This window comes from Saimiri boliviensis, chromosome 12 (genome assembly GCF_048565385.1).
Source record: "Saimiri boliviensis isolate mSaiBol1 chromosome 12, mSaiBol1.pri, whole genome shotgun sequence".
In the NCBI taxonomy this organism is placed as follows: domain Eukaryota; kingdom Metazoa; phylum Chordata; class Mammalia; order Primates; family Cebidae; genus Saimiri; species Saimiri boliviensis.
In genome coordinates, this window is record NC_133460.1 from 12,499,911 (window position 1) to 12,525,676 (window position 25,766).

General features: G+C 48.1%; 1 protein-coding gene across 2 annotated transcripts in view; it reads left to right on the top strand.

Annotated features, from left to right (window-relative positions):
* The window catches only part of GSG1L (GSG1 like), a 274,849-nt gene that overhangs the window by 84,262 nt on the left and 164,821 nt on the right, over window positions 1-25,766 (top strand). For both annotated transcript variants that reach the window (XM_039478188.2, XM_039478187.2), the window contains exon 2: window positions 18,416-18,463. In XM_039478188.2, coding sequence (XP_039334122.1) covers window positions 18,416-18,463 — 48 coding nt within the window. The remainder of the gene's footprint in view (window positions 1-18,415; window positions 18,464-25,766) is intronic.

The following is a 25,766-nucleotide window of genomic DNA, read 5'->3' on the forward strand; positions in this document are numbered from 1 at the left end:
GGCTGAGGCAGGAGAATTGCTTGAACCTGGGAAACGGAAGTTGTAGTGAGCCAAGATCACACTACTGTACTCCAGCCTGGGCAACAGAGTGAGACAGAGTGTTTTGTTTTGTTTTGTTTTTTAAGGTCGGGGGGCAGAAATAAGACTAAGGTATGGGGAAAATTATTTGCCTTGCTTTAAACCAAACCAATCATATGGGATGACATTAAAAACCATCCCAATTCTTTTATTTATCAAGCTTCCCTGAAGCTGAGTCATTGTCCTGCACCACATGCTTCACATGTATTACCTCATTTATCTCCAGCTGCCCTATGCAAAGGGCAGCACTAGCTGCTGTAACAAGTGAACCCTGAAATGTCAATGGAGTTAACAGAAGAAGTACATTTTCTTTTATTATTTTTCTTTTTTTTTTTTTTTGAGACAGGGTCTTGCTCTGTCCCCCAGGCTGGAATGAAGTGACATGATCACGGCTCACTGCAGCCTCAAACTCCAGGGCTCAAGTGATCCTCCTGCCTTAGCCTCCTGAGTAGCTGGGACTACAGGCATGCACCACCATGCCCAGCTAATTTTTGTATTTTCAGTAGAAACAGGGTTTCACCATGTTGTCCAGGCTGGTCTCAAACTCCCGTACTCAAGTGATCCTCCTGCCTCATCCTCTCAAAGTGCTGGGATTACAGGTGTGAACCACTGTGTTCAGCTAGCAATAGGAGTTTGTTTCCTGCTCATGTAACATGTCAGTACAGGTGGTCCTGGAGGATGGCAGTTCTACTCTACATAGGGTTTTGGGATGATACGGTTTTGTAATTTGTCCTCTCCAAATCTCATGTTGAAATGTGGTCCCCATGTTGGAGGTGGGGGCAGGTAGGAGGTGTTTGGGTCATGGGAGTGAATCCCTTATGAATGACTTGGTGCCCTGCCCACAGCAATGAGTTCATGCAAGATCCGGTTGTTAAAGAAACTGGGAACTCCTCCCTCTCCTCTCGCTCTCACTCTCACCATGTGATACGCCTACTCCCCCTTCACCTTCCAACATGAATAAAAGCTTCCTGAGGCCTCACCAGAAGCAGAGCAGATGCTGATACCATGCTTGGACAGTGTGCAGAGCCATGAGCCAAATAAACCTCGTTCTCTATAGATTACCCCGTTTCAGGTATTCCTTTACAGCAATACAAAATGGACGAACCCAGGGGACTAGCAACTTCCAAACTGTAGTTCTACCATTTCGTGGAGTCTTAGAGCCCTTTGCATGTAGGTGGAAGAAGAAAGAGACGGTACACCCATGTCATAAGAGCCCACCCCAGGAAGTGCCCCACTTCACACACACACACCCCCTATTGGTGGGAACTAGTCACGTGACCCACAGGTTACAGGATCCCACTGGGATGCAAGGGATGCTGGGAAATCTTGTACCTGGCTGGGCTGAGTGCAATGGCACAGTCATAGCTCACTGCAGTCTTTAACTCCTGGGCTCAAGCAGTCCTCCCACCACAGCCTTTTGAGTTGCTAGGGATACAGGTACGTATCACCACATTAGCTCATTTTTAATTTTTTTTTTTTTTTTTTTTTTTTTTTGAGACAGTCTCGCTCTGTCACCAGGCTGGAGTGCAGTGGCATGATCTCGGCTCACTGCAACCTCCGCCCCTCAGCTTCAAGCAACTCTCCTGCCTCAGCCTCCCAAGTAGCTGGGACTACAGGCATGAGTCACCATGCTCAGCTAATTTTTGTATTTTATTTTATTTTTTTTAGTAGAGACGGGGTTTCACCATGTTAGCCAGGGTGATCTCGATCTTTGAACCTCGTGATCTGCCTGCCTCAGTCTCCCAAAGTGCTGGGATTACAGGTGTGAGCCATTGCACTTGGCCCATTTTTAATTCAGGGCAGCTACTTCTTAGCCATAACTCCACACTACCAAAGCAGAAGTATCCACCAAACTTCTTTTGGTGGATACTACCTTATGTGGTAGAGGTGACAATTATACCCATATTACAGATGTGGAAACTAAGACCTAGAGAGTCTGACCCCTGGGTCACGGAGCTGCTACGTGGCAGAGCTGGGACTTGAACTCAGGACTCCGTGAGTTTAAATCTCTTACATTTATTTACTATAATTCTAATTTTAGATAAGCGTTTGGCTTCTTAGCTTTAGCATTCTTGAGAACAAAATTCTTCTCTTGATTTATCCAAGATGCCCTGATGCCCAAGCAACATATCTCTGGAAGCCACGGTGTTGCATTCACGATGCCAGGCGGGGCTTTAGTCTTCAGTATTTCATCCACTTGTAGAAACGATTATCCCCAGAAAGTTGACCTGCATTTTGGGCTCCTGCCAGAAATCAAGGCATGGTACCATCTGTAAGAGATAAATAAATCAAAATATCATCAGCAGAGAAGTGTGTGCCATCTGCTGCCCCGTCAGTTGAACTGGCAGAGGCCTCCAGAGAATCCAAGGAAGTGCTTGCCAAGGCTCTGCCGCCAGCACGGATAGCCAGGGGAGAAGCTTCACACAAGATCTGTTGGCATTTTTTCCCCTAGCTGAATTCCTTGAATCTAGCCCAGCAAAGGTGTATGAACTCTTGCCCTTGCCTAACAGTGAAAATCATTTCCCATTGGCTGAATTTGTTGGGGGACCAGGACTGATTCTCCTCTGCCCACCCAGCAAGCTGAAATCACCAGCTATAAAGAAAATTGACTGTGCACCTGCCAAAAAGCTTCGCTGCTTGTGGAATCTGGGTCTCAGAACCAGAATCAAACTTTGAACCAGCCAGATTGGAGTCTGCTTCGCTGGACGTGTCTGGAAGGCTGCTGGGTTCTCCTGCCACGTGTGGGGTCTCTGGAGGGCGTGTGGGACTTCCCTTAGAAGGAATGAATTTTACTAGGACCTGCCTACTCTGTTAAGATGTGCTACAGAGGAGTAGCCAGACCGAAGGCTCTGTGCCAAGCTGTCTTGATTGGAATCCTGGCTCCACCACTAACTGTGTGGTGTTAGACAAGCGATTCACTCAATCTCTCTCTGCCTCAGTTTCTTTTTTATTTTTCCTTCTTTTTTTTTTTTTTTTGAGATAGAGTCTCACTCTATTGCCTATGCTAGAGTGCAGTGGCCTGATCTCAGCTCACTGCTACATCCGACTCCCAGGTTCAAGCGGTTCTTCTGCCTCAGCCTCCCAAGTAACTGGAATTACAGGTACGTGCCATCGTGCCTGGCTAATTTTGTATTTTTAGTAGAGATAGTGTTTCACCATGTTGGCCAGGCTGGTCTTGAACTCCTGAACTCAAGTGATCCACTTGCCTCAGCCTCCCAAAGTGCTGGGATTATAGGTGTGAGCCATCGTGCCCAGCCAGCCTCAGTTTCTTCATCTGTAAAATGGGCACTGTCATAGGAGCTGCCTCATAGGCTGTCATGCAAATTAGCAACTGATGCACGTGCAGCACTTAGAACACACGTTGGTGTGTGCGTGATGCATGTCAGCACGTGTTAGTGGTTGGCTGACTTTGTGAAACTGGTGCTACTGCCTCTCTCTGTTGATCCTGCCTTCCTCACCTCTCCCCACCTCCTGACTCCGTGGAAGCCTCAGCAGCACCATCTGGCAGGTTATGGAATTAAGTCACGATCCTCAGACCCAGCATCCGGAGATTCAGCCAAGGATGCTGGGCTCCTCGGTGACCCCCTCCTCCCATCTCGCTGCCCACATCTCTGCTGCCAAACAAGACCTGGGCGTCCAGTGTCCATGCCAAGGGTAACTTGGCAGATTCTCAATGCTCTGCACACCTTCTGCCAGCATTGGGCATCTGCCTCTGGCCACCCCCCTTGATTTTGCCTGTGGCCCTGCCAGGTCCCCCCCACCTGCTCAGGCTGAAGTTGCAGAATTACAGCCTCCTGCTTCTGGCTTGGGAAGACGCCTGGGCTCTCCTTGGGAGGAGTGGCATGTGTCTCTAACTTAGGATACAGGGAAGGAATTTTTTTAAAGCACTTATGTATGGAGCCAAGCACAGGGCAGGCATTTTCACACACTCTCTTCCATCTTAATTCTCTCTCTCTCTCTCTCTCTCTCTCTTTTTTTTGAGACAGAATCTCACTCTGCCGCCCAGGCTGGAGTGCAATGGGATGATCTTGGTGGCTCACTGCAACCTCCACCTCCCAGGTTCAAGTGATTCTCTTGCCTCAGCCTCTTGAATAGCTGTGATTATAGGCACTTGCCACCACGCCTGGCTAATTTTTGTGTTTTTAGTAGAGACGGGGTTTCACCATGTTGGCCAGGCTGGTCTCGAACTCCTGACCTCAGATGATCCACCCATCTCAACCTCTCAAAGTGCTGGGATTACAGGCGTGAGCCACCGCATCTGGCTTTTCTTTTTAAAAAATGGAGTCTTGCTATGTTGTCTAGTCTGGACTCAAATGAGTCTCCTGCCTCAGCCTCTCCAGTAGCTGAAACTACCAGCATGAGCCACCATGCCTGGCTTGTTTGAATCTTTTTTGCAAGCTTGAAAGGAAGGTGCTCTGATTTCCATCTGGCAAGCAAAGAAAAGGCTTAGAGAGGTGAAGCCACTCACCTCATAGCCAAGTGTGGCTATGAGGGGGCAGAGGATGGATTTGAACTCATGTCCCGTGGCTTCTGAGCCTAGACACCTCCCTGTGCTGGAGCCTCCAGACCTGTGATGAATGATGTTGAGGGTGTGAGTGTCAAAACATAGAGCAGATGTTGCCTGAATTAAATCCTAACTGAAGACGTCTTGTTTTATACCAATGACCTTATTTAGCCTTCCTGGCAACCCCAGAAGGCTGGAATGGTCAATCTCAATAGCAAACAACATGAAAAAAGAACCCAATCAAATAAATTAAAAAAAAAAAATTTACTCCCAGTCCCACAGCTAGCAGGTGGCACAGTGGGGATTTGATTTTTTTTTTTTTTTTTTTTTTTTTTTTTTTTTTTTTTTGCGACAGAGTCTCGCTCTGTCACCCAGTCTGGAGTGCAGTGGCACCATCTTGGCTCACTGCAGCCTCTGCCTCTGCCTCCTGGGTTCAAGCAATTCTCCTGCCTCAGCCTCCCAAGTAGCTGGGATTACAGGTGCGTGCCACCACGCCGGCTAATTTTTGTATTTTTAGTAGAGACAGGGTTTCGCTATGTTGACCAGGCTGGTCTCGAAGTCCTGACCTCATGATCCACCCGCCTTGGCCTCCCACGGTGCTGGGATTACAGGCATGAGCCATCGTGCCCAGGTGGCACAATGAGGATTTGAATTTGGATCTGTGTGAAGCCAGAGCCCCGCTTTTTGCCGGGGAGCACCCCCTGCCCGGCTTCCTGGTGACTCTGGTGCACCCCGCGCCTCTCCTTTGCCTTCACACGGGAGCTTCTTTCTCAATTAGAGCGGACCCAGAGGAGGAGACTTGGGGTGGAATTCCTGGAATCAGGCCTGAGTGGTGAGCCAGAGTGAGGCAGCTGTGACCTGACCAGTTCTCTCCGTGGTGGATTCCTGGAAGCCTCATTTCTGCTGAGCGCCTGTGCCAGGCTCTGTTTCATGACAGTCTCGATGTGCCTGCTGACAAGCTCAAGCTGCTGGACTGAGGGCAATGTCTGAGTGACGCCCCCCTCCAACCTCAGCTCAGCCAGAGCCCCTGGAGACAGTGACTCAGAGGGGTTAGCAGTGAGGGGAAGTCAGGGCCTCCTGGATTTTCTGTTTGCTTCTCATGCTGCAAAAAGCCAGCTGCCTCATAAGGTGAGGCCACAGGTTCTGGGAAGAAATGACCTTCCATTTGTCTTTTCTGAACAGGTGAACACACCCCTGAAAACATATTTTAGGTCCAATTCTGGGATTTGTTTCAAAATAACCTCATGGCAGTAGGGACAGTGGGGTGTAGAGGTGACAAGACTGGACTTGAGTTGACAGGTATTGAAGCCGGGATGGTGACATGGGGCTTTATGTCCTCGTCTCTCTACTTTTGTAAAAGATGGAAATTTCCCATAATAAATAAAATGTTTAGAAAAAGATATTTTGGAAATAACCTGTTCAGGCCATGGAATGCCTTCTGTAATGTGTCCTTGTCCCCCCCACCCTTTTTTTTTGAGGCAGGGTCTCACTCTGTTGCCCAGGCTGGAGTGCAGTGGCGCGATCTCGGCTCACTGCAACTGCTACCTCCCAGATTCCAGCGATTCTCATGCCTCAGCCTTCTGAGTAGCTGGGACTGCAGGTGCACGCTGCCATGCCAAGCTATGTTTTTGTATTTTTAGTAGAGATGGGATTTGACCATGTTGATCTTGAACTCCTGACCTCAAGTGATCTGCCCACCTTGGCCTCCCAAAGTGCTGGGATTTCAGGCATGAGCCACCGCACTTGTCCTGTCCTTGTTCCATTTCTGACCAAGTCAGTGCCTTGCATGATAACAGCCTTGGAAAGACAAAGATCTGAGGCCAGATCCTGATTCTGCCCCATAGTGGCTGTATAGCCTTGGGTAAGTCACTCCGCCTCTGTGAGCCTTAGTTTTCTCATCTGTAAAATGGGAATGGATTCAGATCTCATGCCATTGCTGTGATCGATGCCAAGTCCTTTGCATGGGGCTTGTCCCGAATTTTCTTTCAGGTTGTAGGATCCTGGTTCTAAGGCGACATGACAAACTCGAGCCTGGGGTGGGATCTGCCTCCCAAGGTTGGCTTAGCAGAGGGGCCAAGCAGTGCTCACGGTGGCACGGGACAATATAATGAGCGATATTGCAATCAAACACTTGCGAAATTTACAGTGGGGCAAACGTTTCTTCCGCATGGAGCAAGTGGTTGGTGACCAAGGCAGGCTTCGTGGTGGGAGGACGGGGTGGACATTTCAAGCTGGATCTTGAAGGTGGGGAAGTAGTTGAGACTTAGAGAAATGGAGAGAGAGAAGATGTTGAGATTAAGAGAGAAGCAAGAGGCCGGGCGCGGTGGCTCAAGCCTGTAATCCCAGCACTTTGGGAGGCCGAGGCGGGTGGATCACGAGGTCAAGAGATCGAGACCATCCTGGTCAACGTGGTGAAACCCCGTCTCTACTAAAATTACTAAAAATTAGCTGGGCATGGTGGCGCGTGCCTGTAATCCCAGCTACTCAGGAGGCTGAGGCAGGAGAATTGCTTGAACCCAGGAGGCGGAGGTTGTGGTGAGCTGAGATCGCGCCATTGCACTCCAGCCTGGGTAACAAGAGCGAAACTCTGTCTCAAACAAAACAAAACAAAACAAAACAAAAAAAACCCAGAGAGAGAAGCAAGAACAGAGACCTAGTGGTGGGAAAAGGCCAAGTGTAGATGTGATGGCTGAGGTGACCTCCTGATTTCCAAGTCTGCTGCCTCGTGGCAGGTGTGAGGCTCCATGTGGCTGCCCCATGGCTGCTGTTGAAGCCCCCAGCTCTTTCTCTGCTGGTGTAGACATCCGTTTCTGTCTCTTCTGTCTTAGATGGCTCCTAAGATTCAATTTCTGTCTCACTGTGGCCACATCTTCTGGATTCTGTAGGGTAGCACCCCACTTTGATGGGATGCTTGAGAAAGACGATTTATGAAGTGCTTTTCATTGCCTCATTCCACGATCATATCAGCAGCACCGATCACTGCTCCAGGCTTTGAGGTTGCAATAGCAAACCAGACATACATGGTCACAAAACTTCTAGTTGTTGCTAAAAATATGTGGCCTCTGTGTTGCAGAGATATTGTCTGGACATTATTATTGCTATTACTTTTGAGATGGAGTTTCATTCTTATCACCCAGGCTGGAGTGGGATGGCATGATCTCGGCTTACTGCAGCCTCTGCCTCCAGGGTTCAAGTGATTCTCCTGCCTCAGCCTCCTGAGTAGACGGGATTACAGTTGTGTGCCATCGTGCCTGGCTAATTTTTGTATTTTTAGTAGAGACAGGGTTTCACCATGTTGGCCAGGCTGGTCTCGAACTCCTGACCTCAGGTGATCTGTCCACCTCAGCCTCCCAAAGTGCTGAGATTATAGGCATGAGCCACTGTGCCCAGCCTGACTGGGCATTATTTAGAAGAGTCAGGGAACATCATTTTTTTGGCAAGAGAATTACTGATATATACACTTTAACATGAGAATGGAAGCTCTGTGAGGGCAGGGATTTTGTCTGTGTGGTTTGCTGCTGTATCTCCAGCACCTAAAACCAGGACTGGCACATAGTAGGTGCTTAATAAATGTGAATATAAAACATTGACATTGGTAACTTAAGAAAAGTGTACTTTTAGAGATGGAGATTAATTCAGACACCTTCAGATATCACTGCTTGACATTGTGATTTTGATTCCTAAGATGGAGAGATAGAATATGAATTCTTAGCTGGGCATGGTGGCTCACACCTGTAATTCTAGCACTTTGGGAGGCCAAGGCAGGCAGATCACAAGGTCAGGAGTTTGAGACCAGCCTGGCCAATATGTCGAAACCCTGTCTCTACTAAAAATACAAAAATCAGCCAGGTGAGGTGGTAGGTACCTGCAGTCCCAGCCACTCAGGAGGCTGAGGCAGGAGGATCACTTGAACCTGGGAGGCGGAGGTTGCAGTGAGCCGAGATTGCACCACTGCACTCCAGCCTGGGCGACAGAGCACAATTCCATCTCAAAAAAAAAAAAAAAAAAAAAAAAAAAAAAAAGATTTAGGGCATGCAACTTGGTCTAAACTGTGGTTAAGTCCACAGTGCTCACAGAACTACTGTAAATAGATCCCACAGCAGAGGAAAGGTTCCTTGCACATCCTATAGAGGACACAGGAACTAAACAAGTCAACAAATACATACCCAGGACAATTTCAGAGCATGATGGTGGTCTCACGATGGAAGCAAAGCACCACAGGTGCAGGCATGAGCGTGATAGGGTGAGGAGGGGGTGAGGATCACCTTAGGTAGGGCGGCGTGCCAGCTCTTCTCCGTCCACCCATCCACGTCCGTTCCCTGCCCTTCTCTGTGCCCTAGGAACTACCTGGACTCTGTGCCCATTGATTTTGGCCAACAGGAGGAATCTACAGGGAATCAAGAGGGCAGAAGGAGAGAAAGATTAGGGCATTCCCTTCTCTCTCATCTTGTTCTCTCCCTGTTGAGGTCTTGACAGTGACTACATTTCTCTAAGGAGCGGCTCTCAAAGTGTGGTTCCCAGACCGGCAGCATCAGCATCCCCTGGGAACTCGTTAGAAAGACCGATTCTGAAGTCCCCGCCCAGAGGTGCTTAAGCTCTGATGCTGAGGCTTGTTAGGTTCGACTGCAGCTCCTGGCAGCATCTCCTCCTCTACGGCTTCACTTCTTCCAGGCTCCTTCCCCTCCCTGCCCTATCAGACCTGGGTTTCCCATGGTTACCAGCCCCTCCAGCCTGTCCACACCGCCATAAATAATTTTTTCACTCCTCGGTCTTCAATGAGCCCCTTGGAGGTGCCATCTGTTTCCTATAGGGACCCTGCCTGCCCAGATGGCTACCATGTCAGTTCATCCCCATCTAGACAGGGTACACCCTCTCCCGGTCACTGAGCCCCCATAGGCGCGCCTCAGTCATTGCTGGTCATCGAGATGGCTTGAGTTGGTGACCTTGAGTTGAGGCTGGGATTTAAGTTCTGTCTGTGTGCCCTATGGTGTGCAATGGTGAGGGCAATCACGCAGGAGGCTTCTCTTTAGGCTGTGGTGGGTATGAACCATGCACTGTCACTTCTTCTAGCCAAAGACTCCCCTATTAATGTATTCCTCTAGACCCACTAGGATAGAACTCTGAGCTTCTACTCCCAGGGAGAGCCAGAAATTTCATCTCCTGTTTTTGAGATTTCCTGTTAGCCCTGGGTTGTATGAGGTTTTCAGATCATTTGACAGAACACTCCGATCTTTGCCTACCTTCCCCTCCCCCCACAGCTGGAGGTTTTCTGGCCCCGTGGGTGCCATGGGACCCTCACTGAGTGCAAAATTTTGGCTGCACTAATAACCTCTGACCCCAAAGTCCAGCTTTCCCGTGACGTTTTTTTCTTGAAGAAAGGAACGTCCAGCTTTCCCTTGACATTTCGCCTTCAAGAAAAACATCTTTTAGGGTGCTGTGGATCCCCAAACATCTTCTCCCCTCGGAATCTGCTGGTCCGCCTTTCCTTCTGCATGAATCCCCTCTGCTGTCCCCTCCCTGAAGCAGGAAGACATCACTCTCTTCTGGGAATACAAGGGGCATTTAAGGCGTCTCCTTCCTGGGGCAGGAGATGCCAGCTCCATTCACCTTGGCTATCTTAGCAGCTCAAAGGGAATCAGATGGGGAGGGCCTAACGGGAGAAAGGGCATCTTCAAGAGGCAAAAATGAGGCTGTTTTCAGGCAACATCGATGGGCATGGAAGAGACAATGGAAGGCACAGGGCCATGACCCAGCAGGGACCCACCAAGTTGTCCAGAGCATTCCTGCAGCTGCCACAGGCATCCTGGACTCCCACCTCCTGAGTTGTCCCAGCCGTACCTCCTGGTGGCTGACAACAAGCCCTACCAACTACCCTTTAATATGCATTATAGGAACACCAGCATTGGTGATCTTCATGTTTTATAGGTAGGGAAACTGAGGCATCAAAGGTTCGTGTTGATGTTACACATGAAGTAAGTGATGGAGACAGGCTGCTCCCAGTGGGGAGCTCCGAACCAGTGCATGACCCCAGCCATGTGCTAGTCTCTGATGGTACCTGCGTGTCACTCCTGTCTCCCACAGTTAGGCTGCAGAGGACCATGTCTTATGTTTCCTCTGACCCCCATGTAGGTGAGAGTGATGATGACGAAAGCCATCTCTTAAGCACCCATTCTTTTTTCTTTTTGAGACAGAGTCTCCCTCTGTCGCTCAGGCTGAGTGCAGTGGCACAGTCTTGGCTCACTGCAACCTCTGCCTCCAGGGTTCCAGTGATTCTCCTGCCTCAACCTCCTGAGTAGCTGGGATTATAGCCTCCACCATGCCTGGCTAAGTTTTGTCTTTTTAGTAGAGACGGGGTTTCACCATGTTGGCCAGGCTGGTCTTGAACTCCTGACCTCAGGTGATCCGCCCACCTTGGCTTCCCAAAGTGCTGGGATTACAGGTGTGAGCCACCACACCCAGCCCCAGGAACCCACTCTTTTCCAGGCACTGCATCTAAGCTCTTTGCCCATGTTGAGTCTTCACAAGACCCCATACAGATGCTGTGCCCATTTCACCAAGAAGGAAATAAAGGCACAGAAAGATGGGACTCACATGTCAGGAGGTGACAGAGCCAGCATTTGCACCCAACTCTGCTGATTCCAGAGCTCAGACCCCTGACCACTGAGCTATTCTGCCCCATTAACGCGGTCCCCCGAAGGAGTGCCGTTGTATGAGCCATCGCTAAAATGACTCACTGTTGTTTTCCTAATGTTGAAAGGATATTTTTAATAAGTCAGATTGGAGTGTGAGTCTTACCCTGAGTGCACATTAAAATCACCTGGGACCTTTTAAACCTCTACTGACATATGGGCCCCACCCTGACCAATTAAATCAGAATCTCTGTGAGTGAGGCCTGGGTTTCACGTTTCCAGGGTTGAGAACCATTTAATTTGGTTGACCTAATAGGATTTGTCCCAGCTTTCAAGTTCCGTGGCTCACGAAAGGTATGCTGCCATCAGGTGGCAGTAGCATGCCACAGCTCTACCATCTAATTGTCAAGCCTCAGTCTGAAGCGTGCGTGATTGAGAGATACGTGCACCTGTCTTAGGTTTTACGCCCAGAATAAATCCCTTAACTAAACATATAAACTTACTCGTCACTGATTCTGATATTTTATGGGTCCCTTCTAAAAGCGGCAAGCCAATATGGTGCCATTTAATACCTTCCTCATTAATCCTTAGATAATCTTTATCACAGAGACTAGGGATTTGGAGGAAACATCTCTTCTGTGTGTGAATTTCAGCTGTTAGACTTCTGGCCATGGAAGTATCCTGTCTTCCTCATGTCATTTCTATGACTTTTCCTTAAACCTCAGCTTTGACCTGCCTGGGCAGCGTGGGCTGAGTTTGATAATCGCTGCTTAAACATCTTTGTTAGCCTTGTCCATGTAGCAGAAATAGAAATGTGAGAGCAATTTATTTTAGCCCCTCATGGATTTTCTCTGTCTCCACGGAGGTATATTCTCAGGGGATTTCTTTCAGGACCCCGCCCCCAACCCAGCTGTCCATGGTGGGAGCATTCGGTTCTAGTAGGAAATCCTGACATAGCAATGGGAAGATTTTTATCCTGACATAGCAGCTGACAGAGAGCTGGGAAGATTTTGGGGTGTGGAGTTTGGAGTCTACAGACCTGGGTTGAGTCTTGCTCCATTTCCCCCTGGCTGTATGGTCTTAGGCAAGTCACTGAATGTTCAGACCCTCAGTTTGCTTGTCTTGAAAATGGAGATTCTCATTGAAGTTTGTTGTGGGACCAAAGAGAAGGCAAATACCCTTTCATGATAAAGCCAATCAACAAACTAGAAATGGAAGGAAACTTCCTCAACCTGACAAAGGGCATATATAAAAAACCCACAGCTAACCACAATTTTTATGGTTCAAAAATGAATGCATCCACTCCAAGATCAGAGACAAGATGAGAATGTCCAATCTTACCACTTCTATTTAGTATTATATTGGAGGTTTTAGCCAAAGCAGTTAGGTAAGAAAAATAAATAGAAGAGATCAAGATTGGAAAGGAAGAAGTAAAATGATCTCAATTCACAGATGACATGATTCTGTATATAGCAAGTTCTAAGAATCCACTAAAACTATTAGAATCAATAAATGAGCGCAGCAAGATTGCAGTTTACAAGATCAATATACTGTATTCAATTATATTCCCATATACTGGCAATGAACAATCTAAAAATGCAATTTAGAAAACAATTCCACTCATAATAGCATCAAAAATAATAAAATAGGAAGAAATTTAACAAAATAAGTGTGAAACCTATATTCTGAAAACTACAAAACATTGTTGAAAGAAATTTGAATCCATCTAAGTAAATGGAAAGGCATCCCATGTTCATGGATTTGAAGATTTAATATTTTAAGATAGCAATACTTCCCAAATAGGTCCCCTTACAGATTCAAGTTGTTCCCCTTTCAAAATTCCAACTTGCTTTTTTGAATACATTCACACAGTGATCCTAAAAGTCATATGAAATGCAAGAGACCAAGAATAGACAAAGTGATCTTTAAAAAAAAGGCCAAAGTTGAAGAACCCACACTTCTCGATTTCAAAACTTACTTCAAAGCTATAGTAATCAAGATAGTGTAGTGCTGGTATAAGGAGAGACATATAGTTTAGTGGAATAGAACTAAGAGTATAAAATAAACCCTTGCACTTACAGTCAATTAATTTTTGGCAAGAGTTCCAGGACAATTCAATGGAGAAAGAATAGTTTTTCAACAAATGCTTCTGAGACAACTGAATATCCATGCGCAAATGAATAAAGCTGGACCCCTTTTATATACCATACACATAAATCAACTCTAAACGGATAAGGGACATAAATAGAAGAGTTAAAATTACCAAAGTCTTAGGAAAGAGAATAAGAGTGAATCTTCATGATCTTGGACTAAGCAAAGCCTTCTTAGATATGACACTAGTCCAGGTGTGGTGGTTCATAGCTGTAATCTCAGCATTTTAGGAGGGTGAGGCAGGAGGATCACTTGAGCCCAAGAGTTTGAGATAGCCTGGGCAACATAGTGAGACCCCATCTCTATTTTTAAATTAACAACAACAAGAAAAAAGATATGACAACAAAAGCACAAGCAACAAAAGAAAAATAGATAAATTGAGAATCATTAAAACTAAAAACTTTTCTGCTTCAAAGGATGCCATCAAGAAAGTAAAAAGTCAAGTCACACAGTGGGAGAAAATATTTACAAGTCAGATATCTGATAAGGGACTTGTATGCAGAATATATAAAGAACTCACCACCTATAATAAAAGGACAGATGACACAATTAAAAAATGGGCAAAGGGTCTGAGAAGATATTTCTGCAGAGAAGATATAGAAATGGCCAATCAGCACATGAAAAGATGCTAAACGTCATTATTCATCAAGAAATTGCAAATTAAAACCACAGTGAGATTCCGCATGGCACTGGCAAGGATGCTTCTCATAAAAAAAAAAAAAGATGAACAATAGCAAGTGTTGGTGAAGATGTGGAGAACTGGAACCCTCACATGTTGCTGATGGGACCGTAGAATGGTGCACATGCTTTGGAAAAAATTGTAGCAGTTTCTCAGAATGTTAAACATAGAGTTACCATGTGACCCAGCAATTCTATTCCTGGGTATAGATGCAAGAGAAACAAAAACTTGTCCACCACAAAATTTGTACATGAACGTTCATAAATAACCAACAGGTGGAAACATATTGAAACATCCATTATCTGATAAGTTGATAAATAAAGGGTGGTATATCCACATAACATAATATTATTCTGTGATATAAATAAATACATTACTAACATAGGCTGTAAAGGTGGTTGGTCCTTGAACACGTTATTCTGAATAAAAGAGGGCAGTCACCAAATATTCTTGTATGATTGTATTGGATGATCCTATGATTCCATTTATGTGAAATGATATCTCACATATTGTATGATCCCATTGTGTGTATTCTGATTCTGTTTATATGAATCATGTAATCTTGTATGATTCCATTTACATGAAATGCCCAGACTAGGTGAATCTATAGAGACAGAAAATTGATGAGCTCTTCCCTAGGGCTGGAAGGGTTGGGGAAAGTGAGTGGCTGCTAATAGGTATGGGTTTCTTTTCAGGGTGATGAAAATGTTTTAAAATTGATTGTAGTGATGGTCACACAACCCTGTGAATACACTAACAGTATACTAAAAACCACTGAATCGTACACTATATTTTATTTATTTATTATTTATTATTTATTTATTTTGAGACTGAGTCGCACCCTATCACCCAGGCTGGAGCGCAGTGGCGTGATCTCGGCTCACTGCAACCTCTGCCTCCTGGGTTCAAGTGATCCTCCTGTCTCAGCCTCCCGAGTAGCTGGGATTACAGGTGTGTGCCACTGTGCCCAGCTAATTTTTGTATTTTTAGTGGAGATGGGGTTTCTCCATATTGGCCAGGCTGGTTGGTCTTGAACTCCTAACCTCGGGTGATCTACCCGCCTTGGCCACCCAAAGTGTTGGGATTACAGGCATGAGCCAGCATGCCCAGCCAAATTGCATACTTTAAACATATGAATTGCATAGCATGTGAATTGTATCTCAATAAAATTGTTAAAGAAAAGTCAAAATCCCCAGCACATAAGTGTTAAATATTATTGAGTGCCCAGTTGTTGGTGAGAGCTGGGATCCGGCTGCAGGAGGCCGGCATCTTCCTCAGGCTCAGGAGGCACAGAGCAGAGGACCCAGAATACTTCAATAAAAATCTTGGGCCCATGAAAATGTTTTAGGGCCAGGCCTGGTGGATCATGCTGTCATCTCAGCACTTTGGGAAGCTGAGGCGGGAGAATTGCTTGAGCTCAGGAATCTGAGAACAGCCTGGGCGACAGTGAGATCCCATCTCTACAAAAAAAATTTTTTTTAAGTAGCCAGATGTGGTGGTGTGTGCCTGTGGTCTCAGCTACTCAGGAGGTTGAGGCAGGAGGATCACTTGAACCCAGGAGTTCAAGGCTGCAGTGAGCGATGATTGGGCCACTGCACTCCAGCCCGGGCAACAGAGCAAGACTTCTTTCTAAAAATAAAAATAAATAAATAAACAAAAAAGAAAGAAAATTAATTTATTTTAAAATCAGATGAAAATATAAACTTTTAGGTGAACAAAATGCTTAATACTTAACATATTCATCTTGATGCCAATGTGGTGGTGTTTAAAATAGAATTCTTCTTATTTATTTTTATTTTTATTTTTATTTTTGAGATGGAGTTCTGCTCTGTCACCCAGGCTGGAGCGCAGTGGCGTGATCTCGGCTCACTGCAACCTCTGCCTCCCGGGTTCAAGCGATTCTCCTGCCTCAGCTTCCTGAGTAGCTGAGACTACAGGTGCCTGCCACCACACCCAGCTAATTTTTGTATTTTTAGTAGAGACAGGGTTTCATTATGTTGATCAGGCTGATCTCGAACTCCTGACCTAGTGATATGCCCGCCTCAGCCTCCCAAAATGCTGGGATTACAGGCGTGAGCCACTGCGCCCGGCCTTTTATTGTGTTTTTAAGTTTAAGAAGGGCTCCTAATAGGTAAAAGTGTGTGAGGCCAACCAATATTTTAATGCGGCCTTGGGTGTTGGTCTGAATTTGGCCATTATGTCTCCTCCATTCCAGCATTTTAACATTACAGAAAGTTTAAAACAATTCATCCAAAAATCTATCCACTCAAAACAACACTGTTTATTTTATTTTATTTATTTGAGACGGAGTCTCGCTCTGTTGCCCAGGCTGGAGTACAGTGTCGTGATCTCAACTCACTGCAACCTCTGCCTCCCAGGTTCAAATGATTCTCCTGTCTCAGCCTCCCAAGTAGCTGGGACTACAGGCATGTGTCACCACGCCCGGCCCAAAACATAATTTTAAAATAAGTTTTAAATTAAATTAAATTTTATTTAAATTTAAATTTTTTGGCAGGACGCAGTGGCCCACGCCTGTAATCCCAGCACTTTGGGAGGCCGAGGCGGATCACTTGAGGTTGGGAGTTCGACACCAGCCTGGCCCACATGGAGAAACCCCATCTCTACTAAAAATACAAAAAATAGCTGGGCATGGTGGTGGGTTCCTGTAATCCCACCTACTCAGGAGGCTGGGGCAGGAGAATTGCTTGAACTCAGGAGGCGGAGGTTGTGGTGAGCCAAGATTGCACTCTAACCTGGGTGACAGAGTGAGACTTTGTCTCAAATACAGTACGATACAATACAATATTTAATTTTTGTGGATACATAGTAGGTGTATATATTTATGGGGTACATGAGATGTTTTGACACCGGCAAACAATCCAATTAGACTCCTTTAGCTATTTAAAAATGTACAGTTATTATTGACTACAATACCCTGTCGTGCTAGTGAATAGTAGGTCTTATTCATTCTTTCTGTTTATTTTTTTTGTACCTATTAAGCATCCCCACTCCCCCCTCCGTCCTCTACTACCCTTCCCAGCCTCTGGTAACCATCCTTCTACTCTCTCTGTCTGTGAATTCAATTGATTTGTTTTTTAGATCCCACAAATAAGTGAGAACATGCAAAGTTTGTCTTTCTGTGCCTGGCTTCTTTCACTTAACATAATGACCTCCAGTTCCATCCATGCTGTTGCCAATGACAGCATCTCATTCTTTTTCATGGCTGAATGGTACTTCGTTGTGTTTATGCCCCACATTTTCTTTATCCATTCATCTGGTGTTGACGGCTAGGATGCTTCCAAATCTCTTGGCTCTTGTGGATAGTGCTGCAATAAATATCATAATTTGTAATTAATTAATCAATTTTTATTTAGGAAGGGGCTCATCAAGGCGAAATGGCCGAAGGCCTTCCAATGCCTCACTGTGGCTGTGGATGCCGATCTGAACATTAAATTTCCCTCTAGCCTTTGAGGAAGCAATGTAACATTCAAGAAAGTTTAAAGCAATTTGTTCAAAATCCATCCACTCTAGCACATGACTTTCTTTTCTTTCTTTAAAATCCTCCCTTCCAGTTCTTGGCCCTCAGCACATTCTGCTTCAGTGAGTTACCATCTCAGTGCCACTGACTTGTACCCGAGACTCACACACGCAAAGGCAGGCTCAGAGGGTGACCGCGGGCCCCATAGAAAACCCAGGTGCTGTGAGAGCTACGACAGCAGGAGTATGTTCCAGGCGGGGAACAGCGTGTGCAAAGCCATGGCGGGAGGCTGCACAGAGGTGGAGCAGGAACGGGAGCAGAGGGAGAGGGGAGCGGGTGGGCAGACCCGTCATGGCCTGGGTCTACGTTCTGGGTCCCATGCCTACGTTCTGGGTCCACGTAGGCAATTCGAACTTTCCCCTTTGGGAAGTCATCAAAGAGTTTCCAACAGGAGTAAGCTCTGTGTGTGTGTGTGTGTGTGTGTGTGTGTGTGTGTGTGTGTGTGTGTGTTGAGCGTGATCAGAGCTGTGTTTTGCAAAGATCCCTCCAGGCATAGCCTGGAGAATGAATTGGAGAGGGGCCAGAGTGGAGGCCTGGGGAGGCCAGCGAGGAGGAGTGTGGATTCCAGGGGGAGGCTGTGGAAAGGGACCCAGTTGCTATGGCGGAGGTAGAAGAAGTGGGCCTGGATGGATGGGGTCAGGCGGGGCGAGAGTTGGTGGTTCTGCCATCCACATTTCTGGGGTGTTGGGCGTCTAGGAATCAGGGCAGGAGAAAGAGGCCACTGGGCTTCTGTCAGAGCCACTGGCTTGCTCCAGGGCTCATGGGACAGGGGCAGGCAGACCGCGGGAGCCCATGTACCCTCTCGCATTCTGAAAACCTTTTTTTTCTTTTCAAAGGTGAAAAATGTCGCAGCTTCATTGACCTGGCCCCGGCGTCGGAGAAAGGTGAGTGTGGCCCCAGCTCAGCTGTGGCAGCTCCGCCCTCTCTGGGGACATCTTTCCTGCTCCCCAAAGCCCTGTGATAGCGCCTCCTTCAGCACCTCTGGCCAACAGGGCCCTGGAAGCCAGACACCCTGTTGCAAAGCCCTGAGTGTCCTGGGCTCTCAGTAGAGTGGGACAGGCTGGTGGAGGGGACTGTGTGTCCTCCCTGTCTGATGGAGGAGTCCTCAGTGCCTCCGCCCTTCCATTCCTTCCAGTGCGCTCTGGGACTGACTGTGGGAGGGATGATGGGAGTGTGGACATTGGGTTCAGGCAAGATCGGTGTTGGAGTTTGTCTCCAGCTGTAGGATTTGACCTTGGGGCAAGGAAGCCAGGCACCTGGCCTCTGTCATGGCACAGGTGTGGGGAGAGCCAGTCAGACTGGATGATGCCATGCAGAGAGGGCTCACTGGTGTTCAGGGCCCGACAGCAGAGGCTCTGAGCCCACAGAGATGTTCAGAGCTGTGTAAGGCAGTGACTGGATGATCCAGAGCAGGCCACGGCTTGAGTGGAGGGTTAGCGGTCAGGATTAGGTCTAGCTGCAAGTAATAGTGACCCCAAAGATCTGATTTCAATGGAGAAATTTATCTCCTTTACACAAGTTTGAAAGTAGGCAATCCAAGGTGGCTCTGCTCCATGAAGTCCTCAGGATCCTGGCCCCTGCCGCCCTCCCTGTTGTTCCACAGCCTTTCTCTTCATGGTCTAAAATGGCTGCCAGAGCACCAGCTGTTGCATCTGCATTCCAGGCAGCAGGATGTAGGAAGGGCAAACCCTAAGGTTCCCAGAAGTTACCCCACAACACCTGCATACATCTCCTTGACCAGAACTAGTTACACGGTCACACCCAGCTGGAAGGGAGGCTGGGAAGTGTGGTCTTTATCCTGGGCAATGCTGTGTCTAGCTGGAAGTGAGAGGTTTTGTTATGATGGAAGAACACGAAAATGGACAGTGGAGAGACCACAGGGACATGGGGGAGCATGGCTGCCTCCCCACCTGCCTACCCCCTGCCACCCAAGAGAAAGGCTGCCAAGAGAGAAACATGGATGCATGGCTCCTCAGGTAGCCTGGAGATTAGGAGGGGGCTCTGGGCTTAGAAGTCAGGGGAGGGGAAACTGAGGCAGAAGGGCACCATGTGTCATGGAGGTTGTTTTGCAGACACCATCTCCCTGGAGTGCTCTAGTCAAGTAGCAGCTGGTGAGGTTGAGGGGCAAGAGACAGGGAACCCACAGGGCCCTCAGTTCCCAGACAGTGACAAGGACTCCCTCAACCCCACCCAGCATGCTCTTGGTAGTCAGGACTGCCTCCTCCGTTTCCTGTGTCCTGTTTAATGACCACATGTGGCCATCTCCAAAGCATTTGGCTGGGCCGCTCAAGCCACAGCTTCCAAGTTGGAATCACTGGGAAACATGGTGAGGCAGCCAAGGCGTGGCTGAGGAGTTGTTGAGCAGTTACTGTGTGCCGGATACGGGGGCAAGCACATTAGAAGCCTCGACTGAGAAACCTCCCCACACCCCCGTGAGGAAGGGGCTGCCCATCTCACTCCCACCTGACAGATGAGGAAACCGAAGCTTAGGGAGATTAAGTCACTGAAGTCTCACACCTTATGAGGGGCAGAGCCAGGTGAAATCCAGGCCCGTGCTTGACACCTCTCCGTTGTCGGCAGCCCTCTGGGATGTACATCCCATCATTCCCAAGGCCTTGGAGCTCTGAGTCAAATTTGCTCCACAACTGGCTTCCAGGAAGCAGGGCCTGTGTGTGTGCACATGTGTGTGTGCGTGTGTCACGGGCGAGGGCGAGGGTGCGTGTGCACAAGCGGCTGCTCCTTTGAGTGTGCGTGCGTACCTGTGGATGAGCGGGGTGAGCGTGTGTGAACGCGGGCATGAGGCGTACGCGTGCGCACACAGAGTGCAGGTGCCTCGTGTGCCCATGTGCGCCTAGGGTGCGCACACACGGGTTGTGTCCTGGCATGAGTGCATGTGTGGATGTGAGCACGTGTGTGTGTGTGCGTCTCTGTGTACGGTGGCAGGTGGGTGGCCTGTGACCCTCCCAGAAAGCGTCAGGTCTTTATTTTGCTTCTTTTATAAGAGCCCCAGAGAGGTTGTATCGTTGTGTTTTACTGGCCTTGTGGTTTTACTTTTAAGGTTTGGCAGCCACACTGAGAACCTTCTAGCTTGTGCATATAAAAATGTTTACAAGGAGGCTGAATGGGCTGGGTTTGCCACTGAGGGGCTGAGCGATTCTCATGCACTCGCTGTCTCTCAAACACTGTAGCTCTCGCTTGGGATCGGCAGGGTTTGGTCCAAGGCAGCCCGTGTGGCCTCTCCCCATATATCCGGGTCCAGCCCTTCCAGTAGACACCCACAGTAACGTGGCACCCTCAGACCCATCCGTTTTCTCCCTGCACACACAGCTTCTCTATTTCACAGAGGAGCCCGAGGGCAGCGAGATGACCGACTTGTTCCCAGCCACACTGGGAGTGCAGGGTTGGATGTCTGCACCCAGCTGTGTTCTCACCCAAGGGATACTCTTTCCCCATGTTATGGCTCCTGCATCAGCTCCCTCTGGGACCTCCCTCCTGGTGTCCTTCTGGTCCTCCACATATGATAATCACGACACTGTCACTGACTGGCCTTCACAGAGTACTGACTGTGTAGCAGGTGCATCTGAGAACTTTGCACACATTTCCTCACCTGTAAAATCCCCATTTTACAGGTGAGGAAACTGAGGCACGGGGCAATCATACAGCTGGGAAGTGGGGGAATTGGAGTTTGAACCTGAACAGGCTGGCTCTGAAATGCCTTGTTCTCCTGCTAAAAAGCTGAGGGCATCTGAGGCCTGGGGGATACCCATCCCCCTTCGTCGGCTGAGGTCCAGTGGGTGCTTCCTTCCTGCCTGTGGCTCCTCCCCCCTGGCACACCACCCACACCCGTTTCAAGATTTCAAGGCCCTTCTCAAATGGCACTTCCTCATTCCCGTTTTCTCCAATGCCCTCTTGTCCCTGCTTACCTGCCCTCTCCCTCCTGGCAAAATATTTGTCCGTCATCAGCTTCTTAACACAGCATCACGCATTTTTGTTTCCCTGACTATTCTAGTTTTGTGTTTTCACGTGGCAAATGTCTTTTTTGTTTTATGCTAGCCTAAGCTACAGCCATTGCTTATCTGGATTCCTGCCACGATCTTGTAAGTGGTTGCCTCCTTTCATTCTTGCCCCATGGTTTCCCTGGTATCCCGAAAGATCTTTATGTCTTATTTTGAGATGGGGTCTTGCTCTGTTGCCCAATCTGCAGTGCCCAATCTGTAGCTCACTGCAGCCTCTAACTCTTGGACTCAAGCAATCCTTCTGCCTCAGGCTCCCGAGTAGCTGGGACTAAAGGTGTGAGCTACCACGCCCCATGCCTGATGCCCAAATGATCACTTTTTTCCCTTCCTTCCTTCCTTCCCTCCCTCCCGCCCTTTTTCTTTCCTTTTTTCTTTCTTTCTTTCTTTTCTCTTTCTTTCTTTCTTTCCTTTCTTCCTTTTTCTTTCTCTCTCTCTCTTTCCCTCCATCTTTCTCTCCCTCCCTCCCTTCCTTCCTCTCTTCCTCTTTGTCTTTTGAGACAGTTTCACTCTGTTGCCCAGGCTGGAGTGCAGTGGCGCGATCTTGGCTCACTGCAACCTCCACCTCCCGGGTTCAAGCGATTCTCCTGCCTCAGCCTCCTGAGTAGCTGGGATTACAGGTGTGCACCACCATGCCTGGCTAATTGTTTTTTTTTTTTTTGTATTATTAGTAGACATGGGGTTTCGTCATGTTGGCCAGGCTGGTCTCGAGCTCCTGACCTCAAGTGACCCTCCCACCTTGGCCTTCTAAAGTTCTGAGATTACAGTTGTGGTCCACCATGCCCAGCCCCAAATGATCTTTTTAAATCGTATGTCATATCCTGTGGCTCCCTTGTTTAAAACACTCCCGTGCCTTCCCTCTCACTCGGTGTCCTCACTGTGGCCTACAAGGTCCTGTGTGACCCGCCTTGTACCTAGGATGTCATCTCCTGCCATGTTTGCCCCTGACTCCCACACCTCAGCTCTCCAAAATCTGTGCTGCTCCTTGAATCAGCCACGCTGGCGTGTGCCTCAGGGCCTTTGCGCCATCTGTTCCCAGCTCCTGAACACAGTCCCGTCAGTTCTCTGCATGGCTGGTCCCTTCTCATTGTTCGGGGTTTGGTCGAAACGTGGCCTCTTCCGGGAGGCCTTCCCGGAAGAGCCTCTATGGTCCTCCCGCTCCTCCCGCCAAGCCCCTCTCCATCCCCTTCGCTTGTTTTCTTTCTTCTTTTGAGACAGAGTCTCACTCTGTCACCCAGGCTGGAGCGCAGTAGTGCAATCTCGGCTCACTGCAACCTCCACCTCCCGGGTTAAGCAGTTCTCCTGCCTCAGCCTCCCCAGTAGCTGGGATTACAGGCGCTCACCACCACACACAGCTAATTTTTGTATTTTTAATAGAGACACGGTTTCACCATGTTGGCCTGGCTGGTCTCGAACTCCTGACCTCAGATGATCCACCTGCCTCGGCATCCCAAAGTGCTGGGATTACAGGCATGAGCCACAGCACCCGGCCTCCCTTCACTTGTTTAATTGCCTTCACATCACTTATTCCTCTGTGCAATCACATTATTTATCAAGTGGCTACTTGACCAGTGATCATTTCTCCTAATAGACTGTCAGCTCCATGAGGGCAGGGACTTGTGCTTAGGATTTACCATATCCCCAGTGCTTAGAGCAATGCCTGGCATGAGAAGGTGCTCCAAAATGCTTGTTGAATGAATGAAAAGTGAATCTTGATTCTAAATGTTATTATTATTGTTATTTTTTGAGATGGACTTTCACTCTTGTTGCCCAGGCTGAAGTGGAATGGCGCGATCTCAGCTCACTGCAGCCTCCACCTCCCAGGTTCAAGCGATGCTTCCGCCTCAGCCTCCTGAGTAGCTGGGATTACAGGCATGCACCTCCACGCTTGTTTACTTTTTTGTATTTTTAGTAGAGACGGGGTTTCTCCATGTCGATCAGGTTGGTCTCGAACAACTGACCTCAGGTGATCTGCCCCACCTTGGCCTCTCAAAGTGCTGGGATTACAGGCATGAGCCACTGTGCCCGGCCAATTCTAAATGTTATTATGAAGGACAGGAAAAACCAAAGTGTTTTTCCTAATGTCACACTCTATTCAACACACTTCCAACGCCAGATGCTTGGGGGTTCCCTCCCATACACCAAGCTGGTCTCTGGTGGGTACCAGCTGGGTATCTTCTAATTCAGTTGAATTCTGACATTCTACCTGGAGGTATCATCCACTCCTGCGGGTTAAGGGCTTAGTCCCACAGGACTGACCCCCACTTCCAATGCCAATTGCAAATCGCAGGTTGTGACCTGTGCTACTGGCCAATTGACTATAAATTGGGGTTTCCACGACCCCCACTCCTTGGTTCAGTATATTTGCTGGGGGCGCTCAAAGAACTCAGGGAAACAGTTTACTTATGTTTACTGGTTTGTGACGGAGGAAGCAGATGAACAGCCAGATGGGAGAGATGTGTGGACAAGGTGGGGTTGTGGAAGGGGCGTGGAGCTCCCATGCCTTCTCTGGCACCTTCGTGAGTTCATCTACCCAGCAGCCCCCTGATTCCCACTCTTTGGGTTTTATGGAGACTTCCTTATACAGAAATGATTGATTACATCACTGGCCACTGATGTCAACTCAACCTTTAGCCTCTCTCTTCTTCCTGGAGATTGTGGGTGGGCCTGAGAGTCCCAACCCCCTAATTCTGCCTGTGCACCCTGTTTTTCTTTCTTTCTTTTTTTTTTTTTTTTTGAGACAGGGCGTCACTCCCAGGCTAAGGCTGGAGTGCAGCGGCGCCATCACAGCGCATGGCAGCCTCGGCTTTCCAGAGTCAGGTGTTTCTCCCACCTCAGCCTCCCAGCAGTAGCTGGGACTACAGGCGTGTGCTACCATGCCTGGTGAATTTTTTGTATTTTTTGGAGAGACAGGGTTTTGCCATGTTGCCCAGGCTGATCTCAAACCCCTGGACTCAAGCAGTCCTCCGGCCTCAGCCTCCCAAAGTGTTGGGATTACCGGCGTGAGCCACTGCGCCTGGGTAAGTACACCCCATCCTGAAGCTACCTAGGAAACCCCAACCACCAGCCATCTCATTAGCACACGTAAGGCGCTCTCATTAATCCAGAGGTTTCAAGGGTTTTAGCAGCTGTTTGCCAGGAACCATGAGACCACATATATATGGTTTGTTTGTTTGTTTTTTTGAGATGGAGTCTCACTTTTGTTTCTTGTTGCCCAGACTGGAGAGCAGTGGCAAGATCTCGGCTCACTGCAACCTCCACCTCCCAAGTTCAAACAATTCTCCTGCCTCAGCCTTCCGAGTAGCTGGGATCACAGGCACCCACCACCACACCCTGCTAATTTTTGTATATTTAGTAGAGATGGGGTTTTACCAAATTGGTCAGGCTGGTCTCGAACTCCTGACCTGAGGTGATCTGCCCACCTCTGCCTCCCAAAGTGCTGGGATTACCAGAGTGAGCCACTGCACCCGGCCTGTGACCGAAATAGTTTGAATGTGTGTTCCCTCCAAATCTCCTGTTGAAATGTGACCTTCACTGCTGGAGGTGGGGCCAGTGGGAAGCGTTTGGGTTATGCGGGTGGCTTGGTGCCGTCCCCTAGGTAATGAGTTCTCACTGCATTTGTTCACACTGGAGCTGGTTGTTTAAAAGAGTATGGCACCTCCTCCCCTCTCTTTCTCACACTCTCTCTCTCTCCATGTGACATGCCTGCTCCCCCACATCTTTCACCATGAGTAAAAGCTTCCTGAAGCCTCACCAGAAGCCAAGCAGGTGCTGGCACCATGCTTGTACAGCCTGCAAGAACTGTGAGCCAAATAAACCTCTTTCTACAAATCACCCAGCCTCAGGTACTTCTAGCAATGCAACATGCACTATCACATATTGACACGCATTTAAACCAGGCTCTCTAGATGATCCAGACAAACGTTTAAAATGTGCTTGTGCATTTAAACCTTTGTTTGGATCAGAACTGCACTTGAGCGTTCTGTATCATATTGTAGCTGAATAACAGTGACGTGTGCACGTCTCTCTCTGCCTCACAAGCTCTGGGCCCTTGGTGGGTAGCAAAGTTTCTTATTTACCTCTGTGCCTCCAAGTCCTAGCCCAGCACTGGAGTACCACTGGCAAGACAGTATAATTATCACTCTAAAAAAGGTCTGTACAGCAGATTGTGCCA